Source organism: Clarias gariepinus, chromosome 17, assembly GCF_024256425.1.
Source record: "Clarias gariepinus isolate MV-2021 ecotype Netherlands chromosome 17, CGAR_prim_01v2, whole genome shotgun sequence".
NCBI classification, from domain to species: domain Eukaryota; kingdom Metazoa; phylum Chordata; class Actinopteri; order Siluriformes; family Clariidae; genus Clarias; species Clarias gariepinus.
In genome coordinates, this window is record NC_071116.1 from 21,220,006 (window position 1) to 21,235,677 (window position 15,672).

At 34.0% G+C, this 15,672-nt stretch overlaps 1 protein-coding gene across 7 annotated transcripts in view; it reads left to right on the plus strand.

Moving 5' to 3' along the window:
* The first annotated feature begins 2,982 nt into the window (after positions 1 to 2,982).
* syk (spleen tyrosine kinase) overlaps positions 2,983 to 15,672 on the plus strand; it is a 29,890-nt gene continuing 17,200 nt past the window's right edge. For 4 of the 7 annotated variants that reach the window (XM_053515897.1, XM_053515899.1, XM_053515900.1 and 1 more), the window contains exons 1-6: positions 2,983 to 3,322; positions 9,378 to 9,829; positions 11,735 to 11,895; positions 13,262 to 13,400; positions 13,658 to 13,730; positions 15,530 to 15,561. In XM_053515897.1, coding sequence (XP_053371872.1) covers positions 9,428 to 9,829; positions 11,735 to 11,895; positions 13,262 to 13,400; positions 13,658 to 13,730; positions 15,530 to 15,561 — 807 coding nt within the window. In that variant the 5' untranslated portion in view covers positions 2,983 to 3,322; positions 9,378 to 9,427. Of the gene's footprint in view, positions 3,323 to 9,377; positions 9,830 to 11,734; positions 11,896 to 13,261; positions 13,401 to 13,657; positions 13,731 to 15,527; positions 15,562 to 15,672 lie in introns of those variants that run through there. The other 3 variants (XM_053515898.1, XM_053515903.1, XM_053515902.1) reach the window with 3 other exon arrangements.

Consider the following 15,672-nt stretch of genomic DNA (forward strand, 5'->3'; position numbering starts at 1 on the left):
GGTTTTGAAGACCAGTACCTTTGGATCTTCTCATTGCTTGCCAATCTGAATGTGCTTCAGTGTGCAGGGTTTTAACCACAAAGCGTTGTCATGAAAGACAGTGTCAGAGAGCTGTCTCGCACGAAACAATAGCTGAAGAGAGTGAGTTAAATGTCACATAGTTGCAACATGGACTTGCAATAAAACATCTTACTTTCTTATTGAAAATAGGTCAGGTATTCATGTCTAGAATCTTACATATTATATTTGTATATATACCGTGTATATGTGTAAAGATTCTAGGTTCTGTGGACTGGTTAAAGGTTGCCAGTATTTTAAAGTGGACCTACTTAAATCTTTTTTACTGTTTTGTTTTGCATTGTTTTGTTTTATATAGACAGCAAATTCAACATAACGATTAAAAATGCAAGTACAGAAAAACAGAAATAATAGTAATGATCCAAAAAAGGACAGTATATACAACAGGTCGAATTTATTTTAACAAATTAACAGGTATTTTAACAAATGATAAAAAAGAAAGAGAATAAAATAGCTAGAGTAAGCATACACTTTCTGCTTTACACATATCCCCCTATTAGTAAACCTGTAATAATAGTATGGTAATAGTAGTAGTAGTAGTAGTAGTAGTAGTAATATTACTATTAATAGTAATAATACTATTAGTATTAATTGCAATACTGGTAGTGTCATTCTTAATGGTAACAGCCATAGCACTAAAAGTGATGGTATTTTAATATAATTGGTATGTTATAACAGTAATGGGAATGTTTGTAGTGATAATGGTAGTAAAAGTAGTAGTAATAGTTTGTGAAATTGTGAAAGCAGTTGTAGTAGTAATTGTATCACTAGGAGTAAGAAGTAGCTCTAAGAAAGCTTCAGACACTAAAATCCTTGTTTTAAAGGAATTACTGCACTAGGACACCTTTAAATCTATTTATCAACATTGTGCAATACAAACTTAATGTAAAATCATGTGTAGTTTTAATGTACAGCATGTAACCATGTGCAATAACACATACACACATGCACTCACTTATGCGAATACATATATATATATATATATACACACATACACACACACAGTCACACATACACATATATAAGTTGACTGTCTCTTCTCGTCCTAAGCATTTCATTGTAGTGTGGGCCCTGCGTTGACATGCATATGACAAACAAACAGAACTTGAACTTGAAAATTAATGCTAGTAGTAATAGTAAAGATAATGGTGTAGTAGCAGTAAAATTGAAGGTTATAGTACGGTAGTAGTAATAATAATAGTAAAAGTAATAGTGGTAGTATGAGAAGGAGTGTGTTACTGGTGTTTAATTCAAGATTCAATATTCAAAGAACTTTCTTAATCCCAGAGGGAAATTGCTTATTCTTGGTTACAGTTGCTCACAGTTGTTATCGGGTAGAAAAAAAAAGATATAAATTATAAAGAGTATATATTTATATATAAAACATAAAATCAAGGTTTTTTTCCCCTTTTGCATAAAGAAGGGTAGAAGATAAAAAAAAAAAACTCCCTGTCTGTCTCATAAGCTCAGGGCTTTGACTTAACTTGTTATTTTATGAATTGACATAAATAGTAATTTATCATTAAAATCAGAATGTTTTGTTGAACAAATATATGAGATGTAAAGTAACACAACATTCAGTAAGAGGGGAAGGAAACTTTGGGCAGGTGTGCTACCGGAAGGCATCTTGCCATAGCCCGGCCACAGTCATTGAACCTCACAACTGGCTTCAGTTCATTGAGTCACATCACAACAAACAGATGTTCACAGCGTGCTTCTGGCCCATGACCACACAATCAAATATTAGCCTTAAATTACACATTCTTTTAAATATATTCATTTAAAATTCACGCTTCATGTAAGCATGGCAGTATTTCATAAAGTATTATTGGAGATTTAAAATGATTTAATAGACTGTGCAAAAAAAAAATGCTCATACGTAAACATTGCAGCATCTGTAACATGAGCTCACATGTGCTTCACCATTAGCAATGATTGTTGTAAACATTTTATTCTAAACATGTTACTGGCATCAACATGTTACTGGCGTCAATTCTGTTAGCCCTAGGCATCTCTTTTTTTACGAGATATTTTGCTAAAGAAATATAAAAACACAAATTTAGGTGAATTTCAATTAATAATGGAATAATGATTCACATCAGAAAATGCTTTAAACATGCTTTATGACCTGCTCTTTAAGTAGGTCTATTTTAATTTATTTTTTTTATTTATATTTTTTATGCCGACATCTTTAAATGCACTGTACCTTTTATTCACATAGATTTCACATAACCTCTGCTATACTTTATCACGTGATGAGAAAAACCACACGGTCTTCAGGGACATCATGAATTCCGATCTTTTATACACAGAGGGAGAGAGAGAAAGTACTGGAGCTATGGTCAATACTGGTTGTTATTGTTCTGGTATATTATCAGTATATTATATATACTGTTTTTCTGAATTACTGGATATGTATTACCTTGTAGGTAATTAAAAAAAAAATGTTTACTCTTGCACTCTTGAAAACAACATTTTACGTTTTATGTACATGGTAGAATAGTTAATAATAGTCTAGAAATACATAATGCGGAAATATATTGACAGGTATTTCTTAGGAAATGATTCACCAAAGTCCAAAAATACGCACACACGCACACACACAAATCCCATAAGATCTCCCATTCCACTTCATTTCAGAGGAGCATTGAGATTCAGGATTATTTGGATGTTTCTAAGGTCCCATAAAGAAGGAGAAGACGTAACATGCTAACATAAAATGTCATTCTGCAATACTTAAACTAATCCAGTTCTGTACTAGTCAGGATTTTGCATGACCATGAAATGAGACTTACAGAATGCTTACACTTCAGCCCTGTCCAACAGATTCTTTCTCCAACTGTTTCTGTTCTTAAGTGTCTTCACTTTATATAAAAGGGGAAGTCAGGCTTAGAAAAAAAACACCAAAGGAAGTACTGTAGCTACAAGTAAGTTAAAATGAGGAAGCTCACTAAAAGTTCCACTTAAATAGATCTACTTTTTAGGTCTGTGACAAGTTAATGTGATTGCTTTAAGAGATAGAAATTTCAGGCTTTGAGTTATTGATGATAGTCACCTGATTTGTTGGGTTTTGAGATTCGCTCTTTCTTGAGCCAGTGTTTTAGTAATTGTTGCAGCCGTTTGAACTATCCACTGAGTTTTTGGCCATACCACATCCTGTCGAGCTACACAGTGCTTCAACATGGTTGTCACAGCGCAGTCACACAGCCTCAAGTAGAAGAAAGTTAAAGACTCTGTAAGTAAGGTAAAGATCTGTTTTTGGTAGATTTTTATTTTATTTTCCTAACAACTGTATTATTGTGTTTATTATGGATTTTTATTTTTAAATACCCACACCTTTCCTAATTAGAAAGTTAGAGCAGCAGGTCTTGACAAGTGTGGAACTGTAAATTACATGTGTAATGTTTTATTGCGCTTTTTTTAGAATTTAGATTTTTTTTTTCTGATTTTTTTTGTTGTTTTTTTGTTGTTTTCGATTGATCTAAATTACATTTTTATAAATAGCTTTTAAGCTATTTATTATAGCTGTTATCAATTAGCAATTTTTGATAATGCTATAGTTTAATGATGAAAATTATGATTGGATTATAATCAAAGAATTGGTTATATATACAGTTTGGGCCAAAAATATTTAATTAAATTTTTTTTTTAAATAACTACAATCGAGGTAGTAAGAACAATTTTGTTCTTTTATTAGATAAAATTGCTATACTGTATTTAGTATGAATTTCTTTACTCTTCAAAACCTGCTGAATCTGCCTGGGCATTGAGTCAAAAATATGTCTGCAGTCATGCACTCATGTAACTTGCTCAACCCATGCCTGCTTGATTGTTTTCTAAAGATCATGTACAGGAATTTGTACAGAATATTGCAATTCACTAGATTTAACAATTTGTGTGCAGAGGTGGACCCCTTGGCATCTGAAAGTAAAAATCCTGCCACATATTTAATCTATCCATTAACTAAACCAACTGATCCTAATTAGTACAACTCTTTAGACAGACAGGATTAAAATGATTAGTATCTCACCTAGTTTGTGCACAGGGAGAACGAAAAAACATGGCATATGTTGCATTCATACTTTTGGTCACCACTGTACAGTAAGTGCACACACACACATACACAGGATCTGTAAAATGTAAAAAAAAAAAAAAAGTTAATTATACAGGCTTAATTCTTTACATCTTGTACCAGGTGTGTGTGTGTGTGTGTGTGTGTGTGTGTGTGTGTGTGTGTGTGTGTGTGTGAGAGAGAGAGAGAGAGAACAAGTGCATGTGTATGTTCATGTGTTGTGGGTTAACATGTCTGATTGCTTATTAGTGAGGTACTTTGAAGTAAACATCAAAAGCGTTCGTCTACCTTTTTTTAGAACTTGGATTTAAGTAAAGAAAGATTCTGATAATATAAAAAAAATAAGAAATATGATTCAGCCTTCGTTTATTCATATGTAATATATTCAGGAAGATGACACGCTTATTTAAGTGCTGTGAAGTTCCCTGTACATTTATGGGTTTTGTTTCATCATTAATTATGATGAGATCCACACCATAACTACATTACATCTGCAATAATACACACAATGTAATTTTCTACATTTTATGAACTTACTTCATATCTTTCCAAAATATTACTTTTAGTCAGTGTTTTTCAGAAACAATTTTCCTTTGCAAGCAAAATTCAAATCCAGGTTTAAAATTTTCTTTGCTATAAATTTGATTAAATTATGATTAACTATTAATAGAGCTATAACCAAACCCAAGTAGATGAGAGGTAACATCTTTTTGAGTTATTATTACTTATTTATTATGCTGTTTGATAATTTTTGACTTTCCATAAAGAGAAACTGTATGTGACTTAATAATGTTTTAATAAATACTGAAATTTAGCAAGGAGGAAATATCACCACACAGGATGTTACGCATAAACAAGAGTAGAGATAAGTAAAGATAAATTCAGCAGGTGGGGTTATTATTTGTCTCCAGCAGTATATCAGTATCTTCATTCTAGCTTCAGTCGTTCAGCTTTGGATCAGTGAACCGATGCTGTGCACTGTGTTTAGCTCTTTCGTGACTTCTTTAAAAATGAAAAAAAAAAAAAAAAACTATGTTTCATGCTTTCAGCTTTTTGTGGCCTTCTTCCTGTTTAGTGTGAGATGATACTAGCTGAGCAAGGCCCTTTTAGGACAAGTAAAGCCGGCCTGCTTTTTATAGAACTTTTTGCGGTTCATGTCAGAAGGACTGCATGTATACCTGCACTCGTCTTCCTCTCCTTAAAGGGTAAATGGTGCGATGAGATTTTCAAAGTGTCGGAGGTGGGCTGTAAATTTGAGTTGCGACTGAAAAGGACAGCAATTTGTGCTGCGTTTTTTTTTTTTTTTACTTTTACTAATGTTTTGCCTACGACACCTTCAATGATGTAGTAAAAAAGTTACGTGATGAAATAATTAATTAAAAAGTGCTGTTGTTTATTTATAACGACATATTACAGTTGTCATTTCTCGTAAACATTTATATTACAGTGCCTTTTTGACATAGATAAGGAATGATTAATACATGACAAGGCATTATGGTAAAATAACCAGCAACACACACAGCTGTGTGTGACACAGCTTATACTGAAGTTAATTATCGAGCTGATATATTATATGAGGTCTTTTTTATGTTTTATCTATTTAAATCTTGCTGCTGTGGGACATACGAGAAACAAGTTAGTTCCTGTTATCATATGTGTCAGAAGAGTTTTAAACAGTTGTTTCCTCACCGGCTTCTCTCTCTCTCTCTCTGTTTCTCTCTCTCGCTATCTCAAAAAAAATGCAAATTTAGATTGCAATATTACTGACAAAACAAAATCATCTGTCCTGAAGAACTCTCTAGAGCAAAATTGATGTTACAAAACACTAGCTCTGCAGACTCGTTTCATTAATGTTAAGGAAACACTTCCAAAACGAAAGATTAACCATGGGAATTAACACTTTTTTAAGGCATATTTTTTTGTTTGTTTCTTATATTACAAGCAGCATTTGCAGTACCGGTTCCTTTAAATGAGATGTTACCACACCTTATTTGAGCGATTGTATTAATGATAACCTGTGATTTGAATAAGATTTGTGTTGTTTCAACAGATAAGAGCAGTTGTTGTAGAAAATTAACTGCTATTTGGCTAATCAGATTCAAGTATTAAATAGCACTGTGGTTTACACTCAAAAATATTTTTGTCATGTGTTGCTTTTACAATACTTATTGATATTATGCCTGTTTTATTACAAAAATGTTTGTATGTGTATTTATTTTTATTTAATGAGTTCAACATAAAATACAAATTTTGACCATTATTCAGCTTTTTTTCAATTAAGATATTTTGTTTGAGTTAAAATTTTGCCTTTAAATTTAAATTTGTTGACACACGCACACACATGCAGAGGCGTATATACAATACAGATATATAACACATACAGTATACTGTATGTGTTAGTAACGCCTTAAAGTCTCAGCTTTCATCTTGAAGCATATTATTAAGGTATAACTATGATATTTTTATATATTCAGTAACTACCGTAAAACTAATAGCAAAACAGTGTTTGGTTATATAACGTCCGGATCTGGATGCATTGATGTTTTTTGGGGGGATTTTTTTTTTATTTCACAGGCTTACTTCCTTTTTATTTTTTTTATTTTTTTATTGTGCCATGTGGCAAAGTCAGAAATTTCATCAAGTTTCTTCCAGTTTTTTTAAAGAGTGCTTCAGTTTTTTATTCTATCATTTGAATTATCTGTGAAATTTATATAATATATTTGCATCATTGAGTTTACCTGCTGTTTATGATCTTTAAAATTAGAATCACAAATATAACTACATAAATCACTTACACATATACAACAAATACAAAACATGGCATAATGTCATACAAATACAGAGCACTAGAACAACAGGGAATAGGAAAGTCTTTGCCAACCCTGGAAAGACCTGTTATCTTTCTAAAAATAAACAAACCAGTAAATATTATACATTTTTGTTGGTTTTGTAATGGTTAATAATCCCATTTCATAGAATCACATTTTTAGGACATCTATGAGATTACATGGTATTTACAGTTGCCAAGATAAATCTGACTAAAATACAGAACTTCAGTCCATGCCCCTGTTGAATCCTCTAATCTGATTGGTCGGAAGGTATTGAAGGTATTAGAATTTTTATTTCTAAGCAGCTTCACATGCTTATATTAATGCTCGTGCTTCAAGGGATTATTAGTTCTAAAAAAAAAAAAATAAATAATAATAATAATAATAATAATAATAATAATAATAAAAGACAGCCAGGTCACAATGAGTCTACCTTCAAGTCTAAGAAAAAGCTGTTTCTTTGTCTAAGGACAAACTTAGTAAGGAATTGTCTGTTGCGGGCTGCTATAATGATTGTGGTAACAATACCTAACTTGTTTTACAGAAGTTTAGCGACAGTCAATATAACTATAAATGAATCAAAAGCATGTTGTTGTTCTTTACTAAATAAAATGTAACTGTTGTGATTCTACTGTGGCTTTAGAGGAATATGCAATTGCCTTTTTACAATCAAAATATATCCTGGATGTGAATGAGCAGAAATGTTAAAAAAAAATCATTAAAACAGGGGTTGAAGTGAGATTTGGCAGGTGTGAGAACCGTAAAACCAAGCGTAGTGGTGCAGCAGAGAAAAATGATTTACCTCAGAATAACTCCTATATAGATTTGTATTTTTGAAAATATACAGTATGTGCGGTGTGCAGGGCTGGATTTGTGGAAGGGTGCAAATGACAAAAACCATTGCCTCTGTGAAAACACCATCCCTCTTACCATCCCCTTTAGATTAATAATGTTGTGTATTATGTAAAATTTGTCATGAAAATAAAAAATGTAAAACTCTCTACATATGATGATTGACAGACTATAAATAACGGCGATTAGCCAATCAGAGTTCAACACTGTAACACGCTGCTCACAAGTTCACACAAATTTGCTTCATTTTTCGCGCTGATCGCATTTTCGCCAAAGGGACAGTTCAAGCACAGTTTTTGACATATTTAAAAAGAAAAGAACTGAAGGTATGACACATACGCACAAATCCTCACCATCCTAACTATCCTAATCCAAACAAAGGATTCAGTTTAATATGGGAGTTTTCTAAACGACTGACAGCTTTAATCATTATAAAAGACGCATTCTTTACCCAATTTAAAAAAACTGTTTTTTAAAGAAAAACCACATGCTTGGGTACAAAATGTTTATGTAGATTTTAATTCTACTCTAATAATCCTCCCCAGATGAAAGCCAAATGATGATTTTGACAATTGCATGTTCAAATGCAGGTTTTGTTTTGATGGTTCCAAGTTGATTTAAATAAGCTTACAGTATATTGTGTTAATTTATAACTGCTGCAACACATGAAAAGTTGCTAGACATAACATAATGCTGGAATAATCCCAAAATCAGTGAGCGCGGATGACATACGGTACACTTGTGAGGATTTAGAAGAGCTGCACATGCAAACCCTACAGCCATGCACACATATTCATTTTTGTGAGGGTTTTCAACAACACACTCTCTCTATGTTCGAGAGTGCAGTATTTCACCCTGTGAGAGCGAGAATTTTTGAGCAGAGAGGTCAGGTAAAGCGCAGGGTATAAGCAGTCTGTCCGATCCTGTCAGAACTTTCTTGAGCGAAGGGGTTGTGCACGCTAGTGCTGTTAAATACCCTAGTCAGAAAATAGTTCTTGTCTGCTTAATTTGCCTGTGCAGCTTATCGAAATGCTTGTGGGTGCATCTCATTTGCACTCACTACTTTTGGCATTATTCTAAAGTCATATTTAAATCGAAGATCATAAGGCATAAAGCTTTTAATCAAAGGTGAATTCCAGCTCACTTAAACACTATAAGGACAGTTCCCATGGAGATATATAGCCTACATATATTTGCATAATTAGCAGTTTAGAGTGACAGTGTGTTTTTAAATAGAAAGAATAGTAAAATATGTAGTAAATATTAGGATTTTGCTTTTGTTATATTTTACTGAATAAATGAAGCACCCGAATCAAACAATTAAGAAAGATATAATTTTGCAAGTCAAAAAAGGATCACTTGTGATTTTGGAATAATATAAATAACCACAAGAAACATGAGTAATCTCAAAAGGTGACAAATCTCAAACAGATGATTCTTATTCAATTAGACAGTTTATCAAAGAGCGTGTTTGTTTGTGATCAGATCCTAACACTAGATAATACTGTCTTGCACAATTAATAAAATCCACCCTTTTCTTGTAACAGGTAGCGAGTGAATAGGACTTCTTTTGGCAGTCAGAGGTGAGCAAGTAGTCATGGCAGACCAGGTCCAAGGCTTGTCGTTTTTCTATGGCAACATCACTCGAGAGGAAGCTGAAGCATACCTGAGGCAAGGAGGCATGAGCAATGGCCTCTACCTGCTCCGCCAGAGCCGCAACTACCTGGGTGGCTTTGCCCTGTCTGTGGCTTACAACCATCAGTCCTACCACTACACCATCGAAAGGGAGATGAATGATACATACGCCATAGCAGGTGGAAAATCGCACCGCACTCCAGTGGATGTAGTGGAGTACCATGCACAGGAGTCTGATGGCCTGGTGTGTCTACTGAAAAAGCCCTGTAATCGGCCCCGGGGCGTCGAGCCCAAGGTGGGGGCTTTTGAAGATCTGAAGGAGCAGCTCATCAGGCAATATGTACAGCATACATGGAAACTGAAGGTTGGTGCTTAAAAGACTTAAAAATAAAGGTGTGAAAATGTTGCATTTAGATTTTTTTTCAATCTAGACTAATTCAGCAAAATTGGAAGTCCATATGTACAGTGTTATTTTGTTAAACTAATAAGAAACATTCAAAATAATAATGGGTTGATCTCTTAAATGTAACCTTGGATGTGACCTACTTTTAATAATAAAGCATATTTCTTTAAATCTTACAATGCCGAAAGGTTTGAGGTATTAAAGGAAGCAAGCTGAAATACTAGGAAAAAGGAACGAGATGAATAGTGAATAAAAAGCACCGTGATGTCATTTTCACCTCAGTGTTTTTTAAACCTGTAAAAACAAATAAAATGCATGCTGGAATTACACTGATGCTCAACCTCTATATATGTGTATAAAGTATAATAATATAGTATGTGACCCCTTACTTATAAATTTTTACCACAGCCAACTGAACGAAAGTTACACTTTAAAGTTTTGTTTTCTTAAAAAAAAACAAATGATGCAGCTTGGTCTGCTAAATCAGGTTTCTCTCCATGCACTCAAGTGACTTTTGTAGACTGCATGCACTACAGAAAGGCGGGACTTTCAGAAACACTCCACCAATCACTAAGCGATCTCCTGTTGCTGAGCTGAATGTGTTGCTTCAGTGTTAAATTTCTGTCTAAAATGGACATTTTAAATGTTAGAACACTACTTTAATACCACACCGCACCATATTCCCTCCGATCCTCCAGCACTGCTTGGCTGGTCATCTCTCAGAGATTAAGGAAGACATGCATTTAGACTCTTTTCTGTCCTAACACCCAGGTGGTGGAATGAACTTCTTTAATGTTTCTTTAATCTACCATAAAAAAAGAAACGTCCCAATAGTGTTTGACTGATGGTACTTAGTTAGTAACCTAGTAACCCAATGTAAAGATCTATCCAATTACCGAAACTTACCGAAACCTTTCTGGATAAGAGCGTCTGCCAAATGCCTAAATGTAAATGTAGAGTAAATAGTCAATAAAAAGACATGCTGCGATCTACAGTAAAGCGAACATAATTTTAATGTCACATTGCAACATATATTTAAATATTTATTTAAATATATGAAATATTTTATATCCCATGTCAACCTGGAAGACTAGAATCTAAAATACCAGATTTATGCACTTACACATACACAGTATATCTTCACAGAAATAAAAATCCTACACCAAAGCTTAAAATGTGGCCTTATTAAATGTTGGATTATAATCCTAGTGGTGCGATTGAAATCGTTTTACTTATTATTTTATTTAAAAAATATTATTCTCCAAATATTTTTCATTTTCTACTATTTCTGCTTATGTGCTCTGTTTGTATAATAGCTTGAGGAACATATATCTGATTATTGACTGAATGGGTTAAAAGGAAATCTATACGGTAGTTTTAAGCTCCTTAAACATTTATATGTACTGACTTCTTGAAAACAGAAGTGAATAGTCTTCCACTATTAAACAATAGTTGTTGTTTTAATGGAAAGTATGCTTTCAGTGTAGTATTTTCTTTTTTTTCCCTCCTTAAAAAAAAGATTTGCTTTAAAACACTATCGCAGTTCATTTTGCATTTCAACTTCCTTCGAGCTGAACTAAACTTGAGCAAGAGGGTTACACTTAACAGGATTTTATGAATGATGTATTGGTCTCTTTCTTGACAAGTGGACAGTAACCTTTTGTTGTCTTGTTTTCCAAGAAACTTACCATATCTTGCGTGGTTTTCTCGAACTTCCACATTTTGCGAAGGCTAACTGAAAACCACTCGCTGGAAGTAGAAACTGAAAGAAGTCTTGTGTTTTTGCTGATTATTTTCTTCTTCATCATGTTCTTCATCTTCATCTTTTCTTTTAAAAATCATGCATTGTATTTCTCCTTTAAACAGGGTGCCTCATTGGAGCAGGCTCTTATCAGTCAGAGGCCTCAGCTGGAGAAGCTGATTGCCACCACGGCACACGAGAAGATGCCCTGGTTTCATGGGACCATCTCACGGGAAGACTCTGAGCCACGTTTACTTAACAACCGGCGCACCAATGGCAAATTTCTGTAAGTCTGTAGACTTGGAACAGAGATCTTTCTCGTGATCTAAGACATGGGATTGAAAATGTCAAAAGTACTGTATAAAATATTTTTTTAAACCATTCTCGAGAAATACATTATTTAAAATATTTGATGTAAGTAATGATATAAGGAAGGTCAAGTTCTCTAATTCAAAAAATGTTTTTTTTACCTATGTGTAATTTAGGGCAATAAATAAGATATGGTTAAATCAATAACCATCGGACTTAGATTTCCTTTTCAGGTTGTTTGGGTTGTTACCTGGAATTTTATCTTAATTTTATTTTCATTTTATGAATTTTATGATTTACATAATTCATTACATATGTTCAGAATTATATATTGTACATGTACATAAAAAATATTAGATTGCAAATAAAATATTGCAACTAATAATGAATTATTTATACATTACATTTTATTAAAAACTTTAACTTAAAAATCATTTTAGTAATTCTTTACACAAGAATTGAGCTAATTCAGTTTCCCTGGGGAGGAAGTTTAAACTGTCCAACTTGAGAACGGTTCTTTTTCTGAGCGGATTCTCTGTAAGTCTTTTTATGGCTGTGCGCTTACACATCAGACACACACATATACCCACCCACAGAGAGAGAGAGATAGAGAAAGACAGAATGAGAGAAAGAGGCAGAAACAGGCGCACACTGTGGTTTCCGCTCTCACATTGTCTTACAGGACTTCCTGAAATGACCAAGGAACTGCTGGGAGGTGGAGTCATAAGACATTTCTGCACGTGTGTGTGTGTGTGAGTGTGTGTGTGAGTGCGTGCGTGCCACCGAAGTATATAGCTAATTGTCTTTTTTTTTTTTTATTGTTTACGGACATATACTGTATACAGTCAAAGCCAGAGTTATTGGCACCCTTATTAAAGATGTTACGGAAGGTCTTTGTTTTTAATCAGTTTATGCTCAGAACAGAATGCCCACCGACACAGATTCTATACGTCCACTAGAGCACCAAAATAATCGCTCGATTGAGATTGAATCCTAGTTACAGTACTGTAAAGGTCAAGCGCAGACTGGTAAAATGCCTCGACAACACACTGTATCAGAGCCGGAGTTTGTCTTTTAATCTGTCGCCCATCTGGGTATTACACTCCAACAGGAACATCAGTTCTTCTTTCTGAGAGTAACAGTTCTTCTTTCTGTTTCGCTAACCTAGAGAGGCCTTTAACATATGAAATGTTTAAAAATCCCTTGGTTGTCTTATGATGAAAAAAAAATTAAACTTATCTAGGATCATTTAGTATCAGTCTAACATTGGAAGTGTTAGATCAAATGTTTGCCCTATCCTAAAGTGGTTTGTCTTTCCTTTCTGGTTGCTCTCAACTCAACAGAATTCGACAGCGAGATAACAACGGCTCCTTTGCGCTCTGTCTTCTCCACAATGGCCAAGTCATGCACTATCGCATCGACAGGGACAAAGCTGGCAAACTGTCCATTCCTGATGGGAAAAAGTTTGACACACTTTGGCAGGTACTGACTGTATACAGAGGGCTAAGTCAAGCTTTCTTTTTATTATTTTATATGCTGACCTGTATGAAGACTGAATATTTCTCCATTACTAAATTTGTTAAAAGATTTCCCATTATTTTAACTAATTTATCTAAATGATGTCATTACCACTGATATAGAAAACAACATTAAAACTACAGGTGGTTGTGGATACTAATTAATACATCAATAGTTATAAATATTTAACTAATTTGTTTTTATTATATTTTGTCTTGTAGCTGGTGGAGCATTATTCCTATAAACCTGATGGCCTGCTTCGAAGCCTGACCGAAGCCTGTCCCCGACCTGAAGGTAGCCAAGTTTGCTCTCAGTGGATAGATAGAGGGGTCGATAGATAAACAGATAGATGGCTAGATGGTTGCACAATTCAATGTTTGAATTGACAATTCAATAAATAGATGGTTTAGTGGATGAAGGGAATGATTGGGTGGATGAAAGGAATGATTGGATGGATGGATGGATGGATGGATGGATGGATGGATGGATGGATAAAGGTTTGAATGAATAGATTCCTTGGAGGTACTGACCTGCCAAGGGATAGGTGGATCTATAAATTGATAGATTGATAGATATGTGTTTAGTGGAATGAATGGATATGTTTTTGATATGCAGGTTTGTTCAAAAGTTAATACCCCTTCTTTTAATTCTGTTTTTTTGTATAAAAACATAAAATCATCTAATTGTTGCAAGTCTCTGTATTAAGCAAACCTCAGACAAATAACAAAATGTAACCTTTTCACCACGCCATTTTTTATTTAACAAAATTAAGCCTAAAAGAAAAAAAATGTGGCCCATATTAAATACCCCGATACTGCTTTCGGGCCTTAAAAGGGTAAGTTGCATTTCCAAACAGTTTGGAGTTCAACATTCTACAGTAAGAATGATTGTTCAAAAGTGGATGGCATTCAAGACAGTTGCCAATTTTCCCAGGAATGGGCATCCCAGTACATTCACCCAAGACAATCCTCAGAGATATACTGCACGCAAAAACCCAAGGGCTACATTTCAGACCCTATAGGCCTCACTGAGCAAGTTAAATGTTAGTCCATGACAGCACGAAGAAGACTGAACAAATACAGTATGGTTTGTTAGGAAGTATTGCCAAGAGAAAGTCTCTTCTGTCTAGAAAGACTATGAAAGCATGACTGAGGTTTGCAGGACTGCATTTGAACAAAGCACAAAGCTTTGGGAACTTATGGATAGATGTTTGGCCTTAATTCCAAGAACTATGTTTGAAAAAAAAACAAACACAGCATTTTAGCAGAAACACCTCATACCCACCGTTAGGTACAGCCAGGGAGGAGTGATGATTTAGGCTAGTTTTGCAGCCACAAGACCTGGGCACGTTGCAGTCATTAACTCGACCATGAACTCCTCTATATACCAGAGTATTCTAGCGACATATGTGACACCATCTGTCACCATCTGTGACAGCCAAAACTTTAACATTGGATGAATGATGTCAAAATTGGGTCATGCAACAAGACATTAATCTACGTCTGAAAGGCTGAAAAATGAAAGAATTAATGTAGAAGCCCAGACCTCAACTAACTGAAATCTTGTGGCAGGAATGGGACAAAATTCCTCCACAACAATGTGAGACGGATAAAGTCATATAGGAAATGATTATTTTAAGTTATTGCTGCTAAAGGTGGATCTACAAGCTATTTAACCAAGATTTTTTTTTTTGGCTTCATTGTTGTTAAATAAACAATGGCACGAGAAACAAAAAAGTACTATGCTGTTGTTCATCTGAAGTTATATTTGCCACAATCAGATTAAATGTTTTATTACTTGTATTATTTATATAAAAAAATTCACTAACTTTTACACAGACTGTATAGTTGGTTGTATATATATATATATATATATATATATATATATATATATATATATATATATATATGCATGGATGGACAAAAGGATGGATTGGTTAATGTGTTTTGATATGCATCATTGGTTAACTATTAATACATAATACATCGATGATTGAGAGGGCGGATCAAAATTAAATCATTTTTTACAGTTTGTGCTATTTACTACTTTATTGTTAATGTTAGTATTTACAAGTTAATGTTTCTTGTGCTCAGGTCCACCTGCACTTCCAGGAAATCATCCAGAGGTGGGTGCTGTTCTTCCAACATTATCAAACAAACAGTGTGTGCGAATAAAAAAAGTGAATAATATTAATGAAATATTTACTCTTGTAATTAGATCATATTACCAAGTCATA